General features: G+C 41.0%; 1 protein-coding gene across 1 annotated transcript; it reads left to right on the forward strand.

Moving 5' to 3' along the window:
• Positions 1 to 175: 175 nt before the first annotated feature.
• TRMT6 (tRNA methyltransferase 6 non-catalytic subunit) lies at positions 176 to 13150 on the forward strand. The gene is made up of 11 exons (XM_062489477.1): positions 176 to 376; positions 1782 to 1909; positions 2315 to 2424; positions 4563 to 4654; positions 4744 to 4827; positions 5972 to 6096; positions 7326 to 7690; positions 7923 to 8008; positions 11117 to 11219; positions 11302 to 11388; positions 12204 to 13150. The coding sequence occupies exons 1-11, from the start codon at positions 282 to 284 to the stop codon at positions 12375 to 12377; spliced, it is 1449 nt and encodes a 482-aa protein (XP_062345461.1). The 5' UTR covers positions 176 to 281; the 3' UTR covers positions 12378 to 13150.
• Positions 13151 to 13916: the final 766 nt, after the last annotated feature.

A 13916-nucleotide genomic window follows, 5' to 3' on the forward strand; every position in this document is an offset into this window, starting at 1 on the left:
AAACCGAGCTGAGGAAACTAACGCTACCGGGAGATATTTGATTTCAACTAACGCCGTGTGCCAGAGGGGACCTCGCGGGAGGCAGGACCTTTCCGCCCGTACCACAGTGCCCGGGCAAGGCGCGGAGCAGCCCCGCGGAGAATCCCCAGGACCGGCCCGGCCATCGCTCCCCTCAGGGGCCGCTCCCGCCTCCCGCGCTGCCGCACTGCGCAGGCGCGGCCGAGCGGGGGCCCCGCCCCCGCGCGTTCGGCGCCTGCGCAGAGGCGCGAGCGGCGGCGGCCATGGAGGGCTGCCCGAGCGCGCGCATCCGTGAGGGAGACTGCGCCGTGCTCAAGCGGGACGAGGTCTTCAAGGCGGTGTCGGTGCTGCGCCGCAGGTGAGCGCCGCTCGGCCGAGGTTTGCGCCTTCCGTCCCAGCCGCCTTCGGTGCGGGCCTCCCCGGAGGGAACGGGCGAGGTGCCGGTGCTTGTCCCGACGCGCCAGGCGGGAAATAGCGGCCTCGCGAGGCGCGTGTGACAGACGGCGGGGAAGGTTTTAATGTTGCCTCGGTTCCTATGGCAAAAAAAAAAAAAAAACAAAAACAAACCCAACTCCTTAAACCCGGAAGATCTCCTCGCCGTATTTGTCATAATACTTTGAAAGAGGTTTAAGAGGGTTTGGCGTTGCCGGTGCCGACTGAAGAGGAGCCGTGACGCTGGGCCGGCCGTGGCTCGCTGTTCCCGTGCCATGCTAATAAGGATTGTTAATTGAGCTGGGGTGTACGAGGATGCTGGCACTCCGCTCCGGGTAGTTGCTGCTTTGGAAAGGAAAAGGAAAGGTCTCCCGTTTCTTTTTCCCCCGGGCCAACTGGCATGGCAAAAAAGCGCCTGCAGCCCAGCAGGGAATGCTAAAATCGCTGGACTCTTCCCCTGGCAGCAGACAATTTTGTAGACCGGTGTGTAGCAGTCAGTGTTGGGTAACGTGGCCAGATATCTGATTCAGTAGGATGGAGATTTAAAGGTACTATGTTTGAATGAGACTGGCTTGAAAATGGTGTAGTTCGGAATTAGTGATTACTATCATTTGCATAATTAGGGCTCGTATTGTCAAGTTTTGATTTGACTTGTGAGCGTGGCATAGATCCCGATAACCTGTTTCATTTGCCGAGATTGGTATTTCCTGGGATAGCAAGGCAGCATTTGTTGGTCAACCTGAAAGTTCAAGGCTTTGTGGATCCTGGTTTTAGTGAAAAAAAAAAAAAAAAAAAAAAAAGAAAAAATGCACACCTGCCTTGGTGCAGTCAAAATGAAAGGGATGGTAAATTTAATTTATTTTTTTTTTTAATGAAACATTTCCAGGATTACAAGAAACACTCTGCTGTTTTCTTCCTAGTCTTTTGACAAATTTTATTTTGGAGGAGCTTGGCAAAATGCAGGACCACAGTCATCTTTTTGCTACTACTCTGCACAACCTGGCTTGGATTTAATACATTTCTGACTGTCTCTGTCAAAAAATAATGCTGATAAGTGCCATAGCCTTGTTTTATGTGTCATTTGAAAATTCCTTTGAGCTAAAAAAAGAAGTTCCATGTATATGGTCTATTCCAGTTCTTTTCCTGACCAGTTTCAGTTTTTTAATGTGGATTTTTTTGGTTAATGTCACTCTTTACACTTGTCCTGCTTTTCTTTGAGGGGATATAGATGAAGATGTCATATATAAAGCTACAATTTAGGCTCATCTTTAGTGGGTTTCAGACATACTAAAAATAATGCTTGAGGTATCATTCACTTCTCTGTATTTCAGAAAGATAATTTTTGAGAAGCAGTGGTTCTACCTGGATAATGCCATTGGACATATTTATGGGACTACTTTTGAAGTAACCAGTGGTGGAAACCTCCAGCCAAAGCAAGAGGTGGAAGAGGCTACCACAGGTATCCCAAAGGACTGACAGCTGGAAAAACTATTTGAAATTAATTTGTTTCTTTGGTGGCACTAAAGAAAATGGGAAAGGTTTCTGTTAGTAATTTGTGAACCTCATGCTACTTATAATCTTTCTGTCACAAAAGTGCATGGTTTTGTCTTGATCAGTGGTTTCACTAGTCCTCTAACAAATAATCTTTTTAACGTGGGAGAAAATTTGAACCTTAGTCTGGTGATTTTATTTACGTTAAGTTTTACCTCACGTACTACATTTCCTTGCTTAGGCTGTACTTTTTGCGAGGCCGTGAAAAATGTGTGTTTAACCCCGAGAAATCTGCTTTCTGTGACACTAAAATCATGTGTTTCTCCCACTTACATGGAGCTAGATTTTACAAATCTGTATCCTTTTCCTTTAGAAACAAAGGAAGCAGGGACAGATAATCGTAACATAGTTGACGATGGGAAGTCTCAAAAACTGACTCATGATGACATAAAGGCTTTGAAGGACAAGGGTATTAAAGGACAGGTAAAAATAAGGTTTTGGTGTCATTTCTGTGCTACCTTGATGGTTGTGTTTTAGTTTCTGAAAAAAAGGATCTTCTTTTTATCTGTGCTTAGATTTCAGTGGTTTTTCTTTGTTTTTGTGGTCAAGTCATGTTCTTTGGTTTTACGGAAATGCTAAGGCTGTTTTCAAAGAAAACTTTATGTAAGGTTGGCAACTTTGTCAGAGGAGAGTAAAGAATAAATTTTTATGGCATCAGAAATCATAACAGATTGAAAAGCACAGCTCACATAATCACCATTTAGTTTTGCTCGTGTGTAAGGTTCAAAATACTGTTCCTGTATTACAGAGGCATGAAAATTGTGCAATAATTCAACTATCAAAGGTGTAGGAAAATATTGTGGCCGAACAACAAAGTCTTAACAAATAACACTGTGTAACAAGTGTTCCACCAGTGTGCCTGGAGGCAGTGCCTGCCAGATGGGGGTGATGCTGGTGCTTTTTCTGCACCTGGAAAACTAAGAGTATTCCCAAGAGATCAGTTCTCTTCTGTCAGAAAAGGGCTTGGTATTTAAGCCTGCACCTTTCATAAAGTACGGGGTCTTTTAAGCCATCCTAAATTGTTACTAAAGCATTACAGCCAGTTCTGTTCTGCAGATGCTGTCAGGCAAAATCCTCTCTCATCTTCAGTTTCCCCTTTCCAATAAAACCAGGAAATTGCTCATGCTTGCATCAAGTTCATCTCCTATTTCCATGTTGCTCTTTGGAGCAGTTCTTCTGCCTTTGCCTGCTGGGTCCAAGGAGTTTGGAATGGTTCTTCTGTTTCCATGCTTGTGCTGCTGGTTGTTATCTCTTGGAGAAGAACGTGCTGATCAGGCTGTGACAGCTTTGATGGGTTTTGTTCTCCCTGTCTGTGGCAGAAGATCCCTCTGACTTTTCCTGTGTGTCCTCAGCATGCCTGTGCTGTGCTTTTATTAACTCTGCTTTCTAGAGTGTAACAGAATACTCATTTTAAGCTACATTTGTAGCAATAGATATTATTCCTCCCTAAATATCTGTTAAAATCTGAATCCCTGCTTGTGAACGGCGTGTCTTGGTGATGCAGGATACTTCCTTGTTTCCTCACTGTAAATTTTACTGGAACATAACAAAGCAACATAAACAACCCAAGCATTGAATTAATTTTTTTCCTTTGAATAAAGAAAAAAAAAGAGATTCTGTTTTAAATCATGAGTAACACATGTTAAGAGTTTGAAGGAATAATGGCCTGAAAAGCAGCAATGGGAAGTGAGGAGTACTTGTACCACTCTATTTTTTTGAGCAGGTTTATAAAGCACAAGGGGAGCTGCAGTGTCCAGATTGAAAATAACTCATTTTTCATTTGTCCTCTCAGTGTTTAATAGAACCCATGATTTTAGCAGGTAAACTACTTGGATCACAGAACCCAAAATAGAAGCATTTTTGTTCTTGTGTTGCTGGCATGGAGACAAACCACAAAGAAGGAGAGTCCTGTTGGATTAGTTTGGATTTGCTGGAGGTCCTAATGATCCCTCCAGCTGGAATCTGAAAACATGAGAAAGAGTTGGGTTGGTAGAGGGTGGAGATTAGAACAAGGAGACCAAGAAACCAAAACTGTAATTCCGGGAAGACTTGGGAGGTAGATAAGGAAAAAAATCCAGGAGTAGTATTGCAGGAAGTAATAAATGCTGAGGAGTTGGACATTGTGCAAGGAGTTGGTACAGTAGTGTGGCAAAATTTATGAGACTGAAAAAATTATTGGAGTGGGATGTGTGCTGATAAACCAGAGCAGAAGGGAGGAACTAAATGAAACAGGTGAAAAAAAGATACCCTTAAAGATGCTGGAATCAGAGAGGGAGTCGGATTAAATGAAATATTACTGAATATTCCAGGATAAACGTTTTCAATCCCATGATTTTTATGCAGAACTCTGTGATTAAATTCCTACACATAGTCAGTGTAATGCCTCACTGGTCCTGTTGCTTAACAGAGATTGATTTTGCCATTAGTGTCAGGAGAAGTTCATGGTAGACGTGCCTCTACTGGGAGAAAATATTTTCAGTGTTTGTTTTTAAAAAATACTGTCTATGAAATGAATGAGAAACAAATGCTAGCTGTAACAAAAATGAATTGTCTCTTCCAAGGAAATAGTTCAACAGTTAATAGAGAACAGTACAACGTTCAGAGACAAAACAGAGTTTGCTCAAGATAAATACATAAAGAAGAAGAAAAAGAAGTAAGTGAATTTTAAAATGTGAGAAATACATGGTAATTCCCTAAATTGTTGACATTAAAATAAGACCATGACTAATTTTTTTTTTACAGATATGAGGCAGTTATTACAATTGTGAAACCATCCACTCGCATTCTTTCTACCATGTATTATGCAAGGGAACCTGGAAAAATTAAGTGAGTTTTCATTTCGTTCCTTTTTTTCAAATGATAACAGAAAGGTACTTTAATACTTTTTAATCACCTGCACTATACAAAAGTATTCTAAAGTATACAATACTCACCTTCCTTCTCTTTTCTTTCCCTTGAATGTGATGAAAGATAATGTGATACAGAAAATGAATCAATATTGCAGCAAACAGGAGAACTCAAGCAGGAGCACCAGAATTTACCATTTCCCAATCAACACCACCATGCTAATTACCCACACAGACAGAAGTTCTTTGATTTACAAACATACCTCTTACCTGCTTTGGCTGCTGGCCAAACATCTCTGTTTTCTGGCTCAGCCACTTACCACAGGCAAGAATTGTTGTCTTTAACAGGTCAGGGATTCAAAATGCTCAGTCAGAAGTCTCCAGAGTTTAAAAACCTGTGGGTGACTTTGGGGTTGGAGTCAGATGGGGGCCACGACTACAGAGATCCAGCCCTGTTTGATTTTCACTCACCTAACCTAAGAGATAGATTGTTACAGATATTAAAGTTGGACTGGTACTTTTTTTTTTTTTTAATGTAGGAATAGTAGATCTAAGATGCTGAGATGTAAAATCTTTACATATGTGTTATTTAATTTAGCCTCAAACCTTTTCTCATTCTCCTTCTTCCATCTCTGTCACTGGGCTGCTTTTTGCTATTAAAGATTAGCTGTAATTTGTGTAGCTATCACTGAATCTCTTCAGTGCATGTGTTGGGTTGCAGGTGGTGCCAGCTCCTGCAAAACGGGTGAAAACCACAAGGGGTTCATTATTGGATCAGGAAATGGATCCATACCATTTGTTCTTTACAAAGCTGCCATGCCAGAGAAAAAAACCAAAAGGTTAAAGAAATCCTTTCTCTGACTGACACAGCACAAGATGTCCTCTTGGATAAGTGTACTCCACTGCATATCCTGCTTTTGCTTTTCCTGGCTGATTTCTTACGGGCTCCAGTTCTTGTTCTTCATTATCAGATGTTTAATTACAATTTCTGTGTGGTAACTCTGAAGGTCACCTATGCTTTTTCTGAATCTACCTGTAATCCAACTTATTTTGGCAGGCTGCAGAGCTAGTAGGCAGGATCTATAAGCAAAGTGATGTTTGTTAAACCCTTCTTTGTCTTCCAGCCACCTGAGATACGACACCCTGGCTCAGATGCTGACTTTGGGAAACATCCACGCTGGCAACAAGATGATTGTCATGGAAACATGTGCAGGCCTGGTGCTGGGGGCTGTGATGGAGAGAATGGGGGGTGAGCTCCACCTCAGTCATGCACACACCAAGGGGCATGGGAATACACACCTGTGGGACACTACTGAAAGGCAGCACTCCAAAATGCTTCCTCAGCTTTTGAAATCTGGTCTTACCACCTCCAGGATTTAAGGAAAAACTTGTTTTTGTTTTTTTTTCCACTGAGGAAAGTTTTTGCATCAGTTGTGTTTATTTTTCAGTACTTAAAAAAAAAAAGAGTTAAATTTGATATAATTGCTTATATAATTGGTTTTGATCAAATTGACAGCCTTGTATGTTGATCTGTTTTAGTTCCTCTCTTAGCATAATGACATTGTGTTCAGAAAAAGCTGTAAGGAGCTTGTATGGAGATTCTTTCCAGACACCTGGAAGTCCAGGAAAGTGAGTGGCAGAAAACAGTAATAATGCCACTGGGATTCTGACAGTATTGGAAATGTTGCCGTTCCTCTTGCTCACTGCACCAGATTTAGTGTGTGCTGTGCAAAACTTGTGTTTTGAAAGTGTGTGATGCTTCCTTGAGCATATTCTAGGAGAAGTTTGACTCTTGATCTGTTTTTCAAGCTCAGTTAATCAATTTCATTGTTCTAGGACACCAGGTAGAGGTGACAGTTATATTCCAGAAGCCTGGAAAGGCAGGAAGTGACGTGATGTGCACACAGATGTGCTGTCTGTTGTCTGGGAAGCACACAGGCAGTGCTACTATGGACTGATTTTTGTTTCAGCAATTTTTGGTCATAGGGCTAGTTCTCGAAGTAAATAAGATACAATTTCAGTTAACTATTGAAAAGTTTTTGTGTGTGTTTGTTTAACATCTCACAGCTCTTCTGTTAGGGCCTAATTCTTTGCCTAATAAAGCTTTTAAAATTAACTTTTGGGTTCTGTCCAAGCAACTCCATAAATAAGTAATGGAAACTGTGTAAGTTTTGTCTTTTAATTATTTATTTAATTAGCTTTTTTAGCAATTTGTCACTGCTTATATGTTCTGAGCTAATTCTAATACACCAATATTCCATGAGTTACCTTGTCCTTTTGTTTCAGTAACTGTTGTCCTTTCAATAAAGGTTTTCTACCTTGAGGCATATTTCCATAGTTGGTTAAATTTGATGGTTTGATTAAGAGTAGGCAGTTTCTTTTTCTTAAATGGACCCTTCAATTAAGCATTTCAGAAAGAATGTTCAAATTTGAAGAATTCTGACTTTCCAATACGTTTTGATTCTTTCCCTCTCACAGGCTATGGATCCATCATTCAGATGTACCCAGGAGGGGGACCTGTTAGAGCTGCCACCAGTTGTTTTGGATTTCCCAAACCTTTTTTTGATAGTCTTCATGAATTTCCTCTCAGCAAAGTGCAGAGTCTCCTGTCTGGGACATTCACTGTAGAGACTCTGCCTGCAGACCCTGAGGAGAACACACTGGTGGAAGAGGAGAGCAATGGATTGAGCGAGGAGAAACAGATTTCCCTGCAGGAAACAGAGGAGGAACCTGCTACTGAAGCACCTATGGAGATCAATCCAACAGAAGAGCAAGACACGATGGACATTAATGCTGAAGATGTAGAATTTAAAGGGAACAAAGAAAAAGAAAATAAAGAAAATGTAAGAATATTTATTGTGGCTGTTCAAGTTTCACAATGTCCGTGGACATAAAATTTTGCTGTCTTAATCAGCCCTGCTGAAATGCAGCTCAGTCAGGTGTTGAAGTGGAACACTGGAAGTTGTCTTTTTTCTTAAATTAAGATTCAAAAAAAAATGAAATGCAGTCCAGGCAATAATGATTTGATAAATAATTACCAGTTAAAGTGCCAACTGTTTGTTTTGTTGTTCAAAGGTTCGGGAAAAGCAGATAAAACAGTGGGAGAGAAGGAAAAAGCTGAAAGAAGCTGCTGCTTTGCTGAGAGAGAAGAATGCTGATGGGTGAGTCTGCTTAGAGCTGTCATAGTTTGGGAAATGGTATTCCAAATTTAGTACTCCCACTGAAACACCCCAGACCATGGGGGCCATGGGATGGAGCAGAAAACTGGGGGCACAAAAGGCAATGGTTGGGATTTTATTTCTTTCATTTAAATGGCTTGAAATGATTTAAAAGTCAACTACACACAAGCAAATATTAAAAATGAATTAAAAAAAAAATTATTCAAAGAAAACTAGAGTCCAGGTAGAATCTAATTTAAAATGACTGCCAAAAAAAAAAAAACGGGATTCTAATTGGCAAAGTAGAACCTGAGGTTTTAAGTTCATTAAAATGGAAGTGAATTTGTTGCTCTGGCACTGTTTTGGTTTTGTTTTGTTTTTGTTTTCTGCAGTTTTTTTGGTTAGCTTGTTTTTAGAAACCAATTTCCTTTTTACACAGGAAAAAACCCACATATCTTTATTTTACCTGCTTTAGCTAAGATCAGTTATTCCTGAGAAACAATTTATCACAAAGATCTAGTATCATGAATTTCAAACAAATACAATCAATATATTCCTAGAAATTGAGCTCCAAAACAGTGTAAGAGCATTTGGTGGGTGTGACTTTTTCACAGTGTTCTTAGCAAGTGCTGAAGTGATTCAAGTTAACCAGGTAACATTAATTTAGTTAATATAATAACATCCATATTAAGTTTTTTCCTCTGAAGAATATTGGTTCACTGAAAATGAAGCTGTTCTGCTTGGATAAATTTTACTGCACATTTACTGGTTATTTTCAAATGCTTGTATATAATTTTTGGGTCTTATTACTATGAAATGTTTCAACTCATGCTCGTTCATATACCTCATGTAGCATGTTTAAGTGGCAGAATTTCTAAACATGCAGAACCAGGTCATTCTGTGTTCTCTGGAGCAGTAAAGTGGTCAAGGAGGTTTGTGAAAAGCTCTGCACATCTGCCTGGCAGTGCCTGTGGCTGTGACCATTGAGCTGCCTGAATAGTGGCAGTGTTTGGGTCTGGTTTCACTGCTCTTTGCTGCACCATCTCTGTAACTGTGTAAATAGTGTCTGTCCATGATCTGGCAAAAGCAAAGATTAATACTTGACTGCATTTGTCATTTCCTTCCATGTAAAATGGTGCATTCAGTTGCTGATTGAGTTCAAGGAGGCCTGTTTAGTATTTGTCTCCTGTTGATTTGTTTCCAATCACTTTTATCCTCCATATCCTCTGTAATGTGTGAAAGCTGTAACAAATGACATTTCTGAAGGGTTTAGTGATTCCTGGCTTTAGGAAGGCTCCAGCAGGATGGGTTTAAACAGAATTTATAGTGCCTGAGAGCACTGTCCCAGAGGGCTCAGCCTGATCCCCTTTCTTCAGTCATCTGCCTTTTATAGCCACTGCTCCTTGAGATCAGGAACCACAGAAAAACTTGGCATGGAAAAAGGAAATGCTTCAAAGTAACCTTGTACCTGAGTAGAAACAGTCAGGGAAAATAAGGGTTTGGGTTTTTTTTTTTCAGGAGAGAAACAGGGATGGGGGGGAAAGGTAGTTAACACTGGAGGTGAGGAGAGACTGGGACTTACTGGCAGAGTAAAGAAAAGCTGTTCATTAAATGAAGATGGGTACCAACTTTAGGAGAAATCTTTTAGGTCCTGAATTTAACAGTATTTGTTACTGAATGTAGAACATACCATTTCAGTTAGATTCCTACCTTCTGTGCTGTTGTGTAGCAAAACATTGTTTGTACTGGATCTGTTAACAATTCCTTTTAAGAGAGTTGAGGTCTCCTGTTAGGCCACTGGGGGGAAAAAAAAGGAAGATATTCTTTGGGTATTTGATATTCTTTCAAAGAATATTTTAGAGATTGGCTGTTCAATTTTCCTGACATTATGGAAAGCAGAAATTTGTTCACAGACATGCCATGTGTTGGGAATTAGACCATCTCACTCCCTCTGCCTCTTCCTGCTCCCCCCTCACCCACTGCATCAATTTTGTGCCTGGCCAGGCTCCTTGCTGGCAGCAATCTGTGCTGCCATACGAAGGAGCAGCATTTTACTTTCCTCAGTCTCTCAGCCCTCTCCTCCCTTCCTGGAGTCTGGCAGAGCCCCTGGCAGTGCCAGTGCAGCATTCCAAGCCTTCCACAGCATGGGATGAGCCCTGCTTGGTTCATTATGGAGCACAGTTCTTTTGAGGTTTGCATTTGAAGTAAATGGTCTGCAAGGCTATGGCTGGCAAACAACCAAAGTGGGAGCAACTGAAGAAGAATTATCTCACCTCCTTACCTCTGCTGTATTTGCAAAATTGAACATCAACTTTTCCCTCCCTTTTGCCAGGCAAGTTAAACCCAGTGCTGCACATTCCCCTGGAGAACAAATGGTAATTGATGGGACATCTCAGTAGTTTCTGTACACTGTCAAGAAGTACTTTAATTAGCCCATTCTTTCTGCACTTGATAACTAATTAACTAATTATCAACCGCTTCTTGGAGTGCAGTTCAGCAGTGATTTTTTTGGATTAAAACTGGAGATAGTGGTAGAGAATCTCAACCATCTGCAGGTCCAGGTTATTGTGTGATGTTAAAATGAGGATTGAGAATAAAATATGAAGTCTTTAGGTTGTCAAGGTCGTAGTTTCATTTTAAAAGGTTTTCAGTCATGCCTATTAAGGATTCAGTCTCTCTTTAAATATTCTTTTTATATAAAACTATTAAATGAAGTCTACTCAGTCTGAAGAGTCATGACTGAGGTTACGTTCTAAGCAACATTTGGCAGTCACAGAACTTAAAATTATATTTGGAAAATGGTCTTGGGGCAGAGCAAGCAGCATGAGATTTCTTAGATTGTAAGAATTATTGTGGAGCCTGACAGAGCTGAAGTGAGTGCTCTTGCAATGGATTTAATATTCTGCACTTGGGGGAACAATGCTTCAGCCTCTTAATTACACCAGTAGGAAGTAATGATTTGTTTTTACATTTGGGGAGTTGTCAGAGTAATGAAAACGTGATGAGACACTTCTAAGCTGTAACTGATTGCTGTGCTAAGCAGGAGGAAATGTCACTAGAGGAGTAGGTTTCAGAAGCAGAAAACTAATGTGCATGGAACTTTTTTTGCAGCTTAATTGTAGCCAGCAAGTTTCATCCCACCCCCTTGTTACTTTCTTTATTGGAATTTGTTGCTCCTTCGAGGCCTTTTGTTGTCTACTGCCAATATAAAGAGGTAAATCAGGACATTACTTCAGCTGTTACAGTTCAAACGTGGTGCCATTCTGCTGTGTAACCCCCTCTTTGGTTTTTCTCAGCCATTATTAGAATGTTACACCAAGCTGAGAGAAAGAGGTGGAGTCATCAACCTGAAACTGTCTGAAACCTGGCTGAGGAACTACCAGGTAAGGATGGCAGCAGGGGACTGCCAAAACCATGGGAATTCTGGGGAGCAAAACATTCCCTGAAACCAGGGGTGAGGTTGGACTCACTGAAACAATGTGTAAGCTCAGGCATTTGCTCTACCCTGGAGTCATGGGTATTCTGAAAAGCTTTTATGCTTCACTTTAGCAATTATTGATGGAAATACTTTCTTGCATTTTATTAAATATTTGCTGAAATATTTGTAGCAAAGCGATGGGGGTTAATAAATAATTCCTAGATGTCCACACAGGGTGGGCCTGACCAGGGGTCCTGTGTCCAGCTGCAGTGAGAACAGCACTGCAGTGTCCTGGACAAAAGTAAAACCTCTGAGACCTCCCATGGCAGTCAGGGCAAGGAGGAGGCACAGCTGAAGGGACAGTCCTTACAGAAGGGTGTGCTGTGCCTGACCCGAAGAGTGGCTGCAGAAAGGTGACAGGGACAGAGCTGGAAACCACAGCTGTGGTTTCTTGCAGAGTGCCTCACTTCTGAGCACATCATGGCACTTGCATGGGTCTCAAACCTTGGCTTTTTAATTTTGCTGGCAAGGCTGTGAAGAAGTACCCAGTGAGGCAGCAGCCTGTATTATTATGGATTTCTGCAACTGGAGTCCCCTCTGCAGCCACTTTGAAGAGAAATACACTTCCCAAATGGCTGTTTTTTGTTGTGGCTGAGAAAAGAAAAAATGCATATCCTGTCCTGTAGACTGAAATTACACGACATGATGTGCACACAGAGAGTGGATTTTTACAGGTTCTGGTTGCGGGGTGTGTTTTGTTGTTGTTTGTTTGTTTAAAAGGTTTTACCAGACCGCAGCCATCCCAAGCTGACCATGAGTGGAGGTGGAGGGTACCTCCTGTCTGGCATCACTGTTGTCTTGGAGAAGGGCAAATCTGATTGCAGTAACTCAGAAGCACTAAAGATGGAGGAGCCATCATCTAAAAGATGCAAACTTCAAGACCTTCCTTGTTAACAGTTGGAGGACTGACTTGTGGTTTAGATCTCGGGAGTTTAGTGAAATAAGAAGTTCTTTCTGTGCTGTTGGCAGCACAGGGCTGTGCCTGTCATGCATCTGTCAGAAAGCAGCAGAACTGCAGGGGAGGGAGGACTGTCCTGCTCCTTAGCAGTTCCCATCAGCTGAATGTCAAGGAAAAGCCCCGGGAGCAAACATCCCACTGAACTCACAGGAACTTCAAGAAGGAGAGAAGATCAAAAGAAGACAAAGCCTCAGTGCAGGCATATTGTTTGTTTGTTGCCAAATCTGACTAGGAGGTAGTTTCTTAAAAGGCATCCAACTTAGCTTTCCATTTTCCCAGAAGGGCATCAGAGAATTTTCCTCAGGATTCCATGTGGTGATCTGCTCCCAACTTGGAACACAGAACTCAGCTCTGTTCAGTAATTTAAGAAACTTAGAATGAACAGCAAAAATCATACACTTTTTTTTCCAAAGGAGCAATTAAAAAGAGAAATCTAATAGTAGAGATGATCCCATGCTTACAGCATGACTTCACATTTTCCTGAAATAAATACAGAGGAGAAAGTGCATGTTTTTAAATTAAAATACTAAATATTCAAACAGTGTCACTATTAATACTGTTTGTCATTTTCCAAGACATTTTCTGAGAGTTGCTGTATGTTTTTAAGGTATTACTATTTTGAAAACTGCTGTATGTACATTTATTTATTCTACTGTTGGATCTTCCAGACATGAGCTTTTTTAATTGATTTTTATTTTTTAATTTTACATTTGCCCTTTCCATTAAACTACAGGGTGCTTTCCCTAAAGACATTGATCTTGTTTTTCTTACTTTCCCTCTTTTTGGAGATGAAAAGGTCCAGCATAGGCTTCAGGAGGACAATACTCTCCTGGCTGCACCCCATCCCACCCCCAGCGCGAGCCCATAGGACTTGGAGGGAGGCTTGGCTTCCATTCTGGAACTCCCTCCTCACTGGACAGAACCTGGAGCTTGGGGATCAAGTGCTGAGACTTGATAAAGCTGTAAAATTCAGTATTTTGAGAAGAGTAATGCTCTTTCAGGACAGCATTAGCTCAGAAATGGGTTGTATTTCATGGAAAGAAGCAGGCAGAGGTTTCTCTTGGGAGAACAGGTACACTACATCTTACAGGTTTTGCTTTTTGTAAACTTCCCACTCTTGTTTTTCTACTTTTTGGGAAGTTTCTTTTTTCTCCTTTCTTCTCCTCCTTATGTGAACAGCCCATAAAAGGAGAGGGCATAGATTTCACCATCTCTTCATTTTAGACTGCTGCTTATCCTAGATCCTGTGACAATATAAACAATAACATGGGAAAAGCATACTTGCAATAATGGATCAGTTTGAGAAATAAACAGTGTTGGAACCCGTCAGGAGTTAATTTGGATCAAAGCCAAACTGACACAGTCTCAACACTGAATCCCAGTTTTCAAATGTGCCATAATCCTTGTGAAATGCAGTGAAAATCAGTAAGGAAACAAGAAATAAATCATTACTGAGATTTCACATTCCTTCTTCC

This window comes from Cinclus cinclus, chromosome 3 (genome assembly GCF_963662255.1).
Source record: "Cinclus cinclus chromosome 3, bCinCin1.1, whole genome shotgun sequence".
Classification (NCBI taxonomy): domain Eukaryota; kingdom Metazoa; phylum Chordata; class Aves; order Passeriformes; family Cinclidae; genus Cinclus; species Cinclus cinclus.

What these genes read in the sequence shown, in the direction of transcription:
- TRMT6 (XM_062489477.1), top strand. Translation starts at nt 282, where the DNA reads ATGGAGGGCTGCCCGAGCGCGCGCATCCGTGAGGGAGACTGCGCCGTG. An exon ending in GTGTCGGTGCTGCGCCGCAG is followed by an intron (nt 377 to 1,781) that starts GTGAGCGCCGCT and finishes TCTGTATTTCAG; the next exon opens with AAAGATAATTTTTGAGAAGC. An exon ending in TGTGATGGAGAGAATGGGGG is followed by an intron (nt 6,097 to 7,325) that starts GTGAGCTCCACC and finishes TCCCTCTCACAG; the next exon opens with GCTATGGATCCATCATTCAG.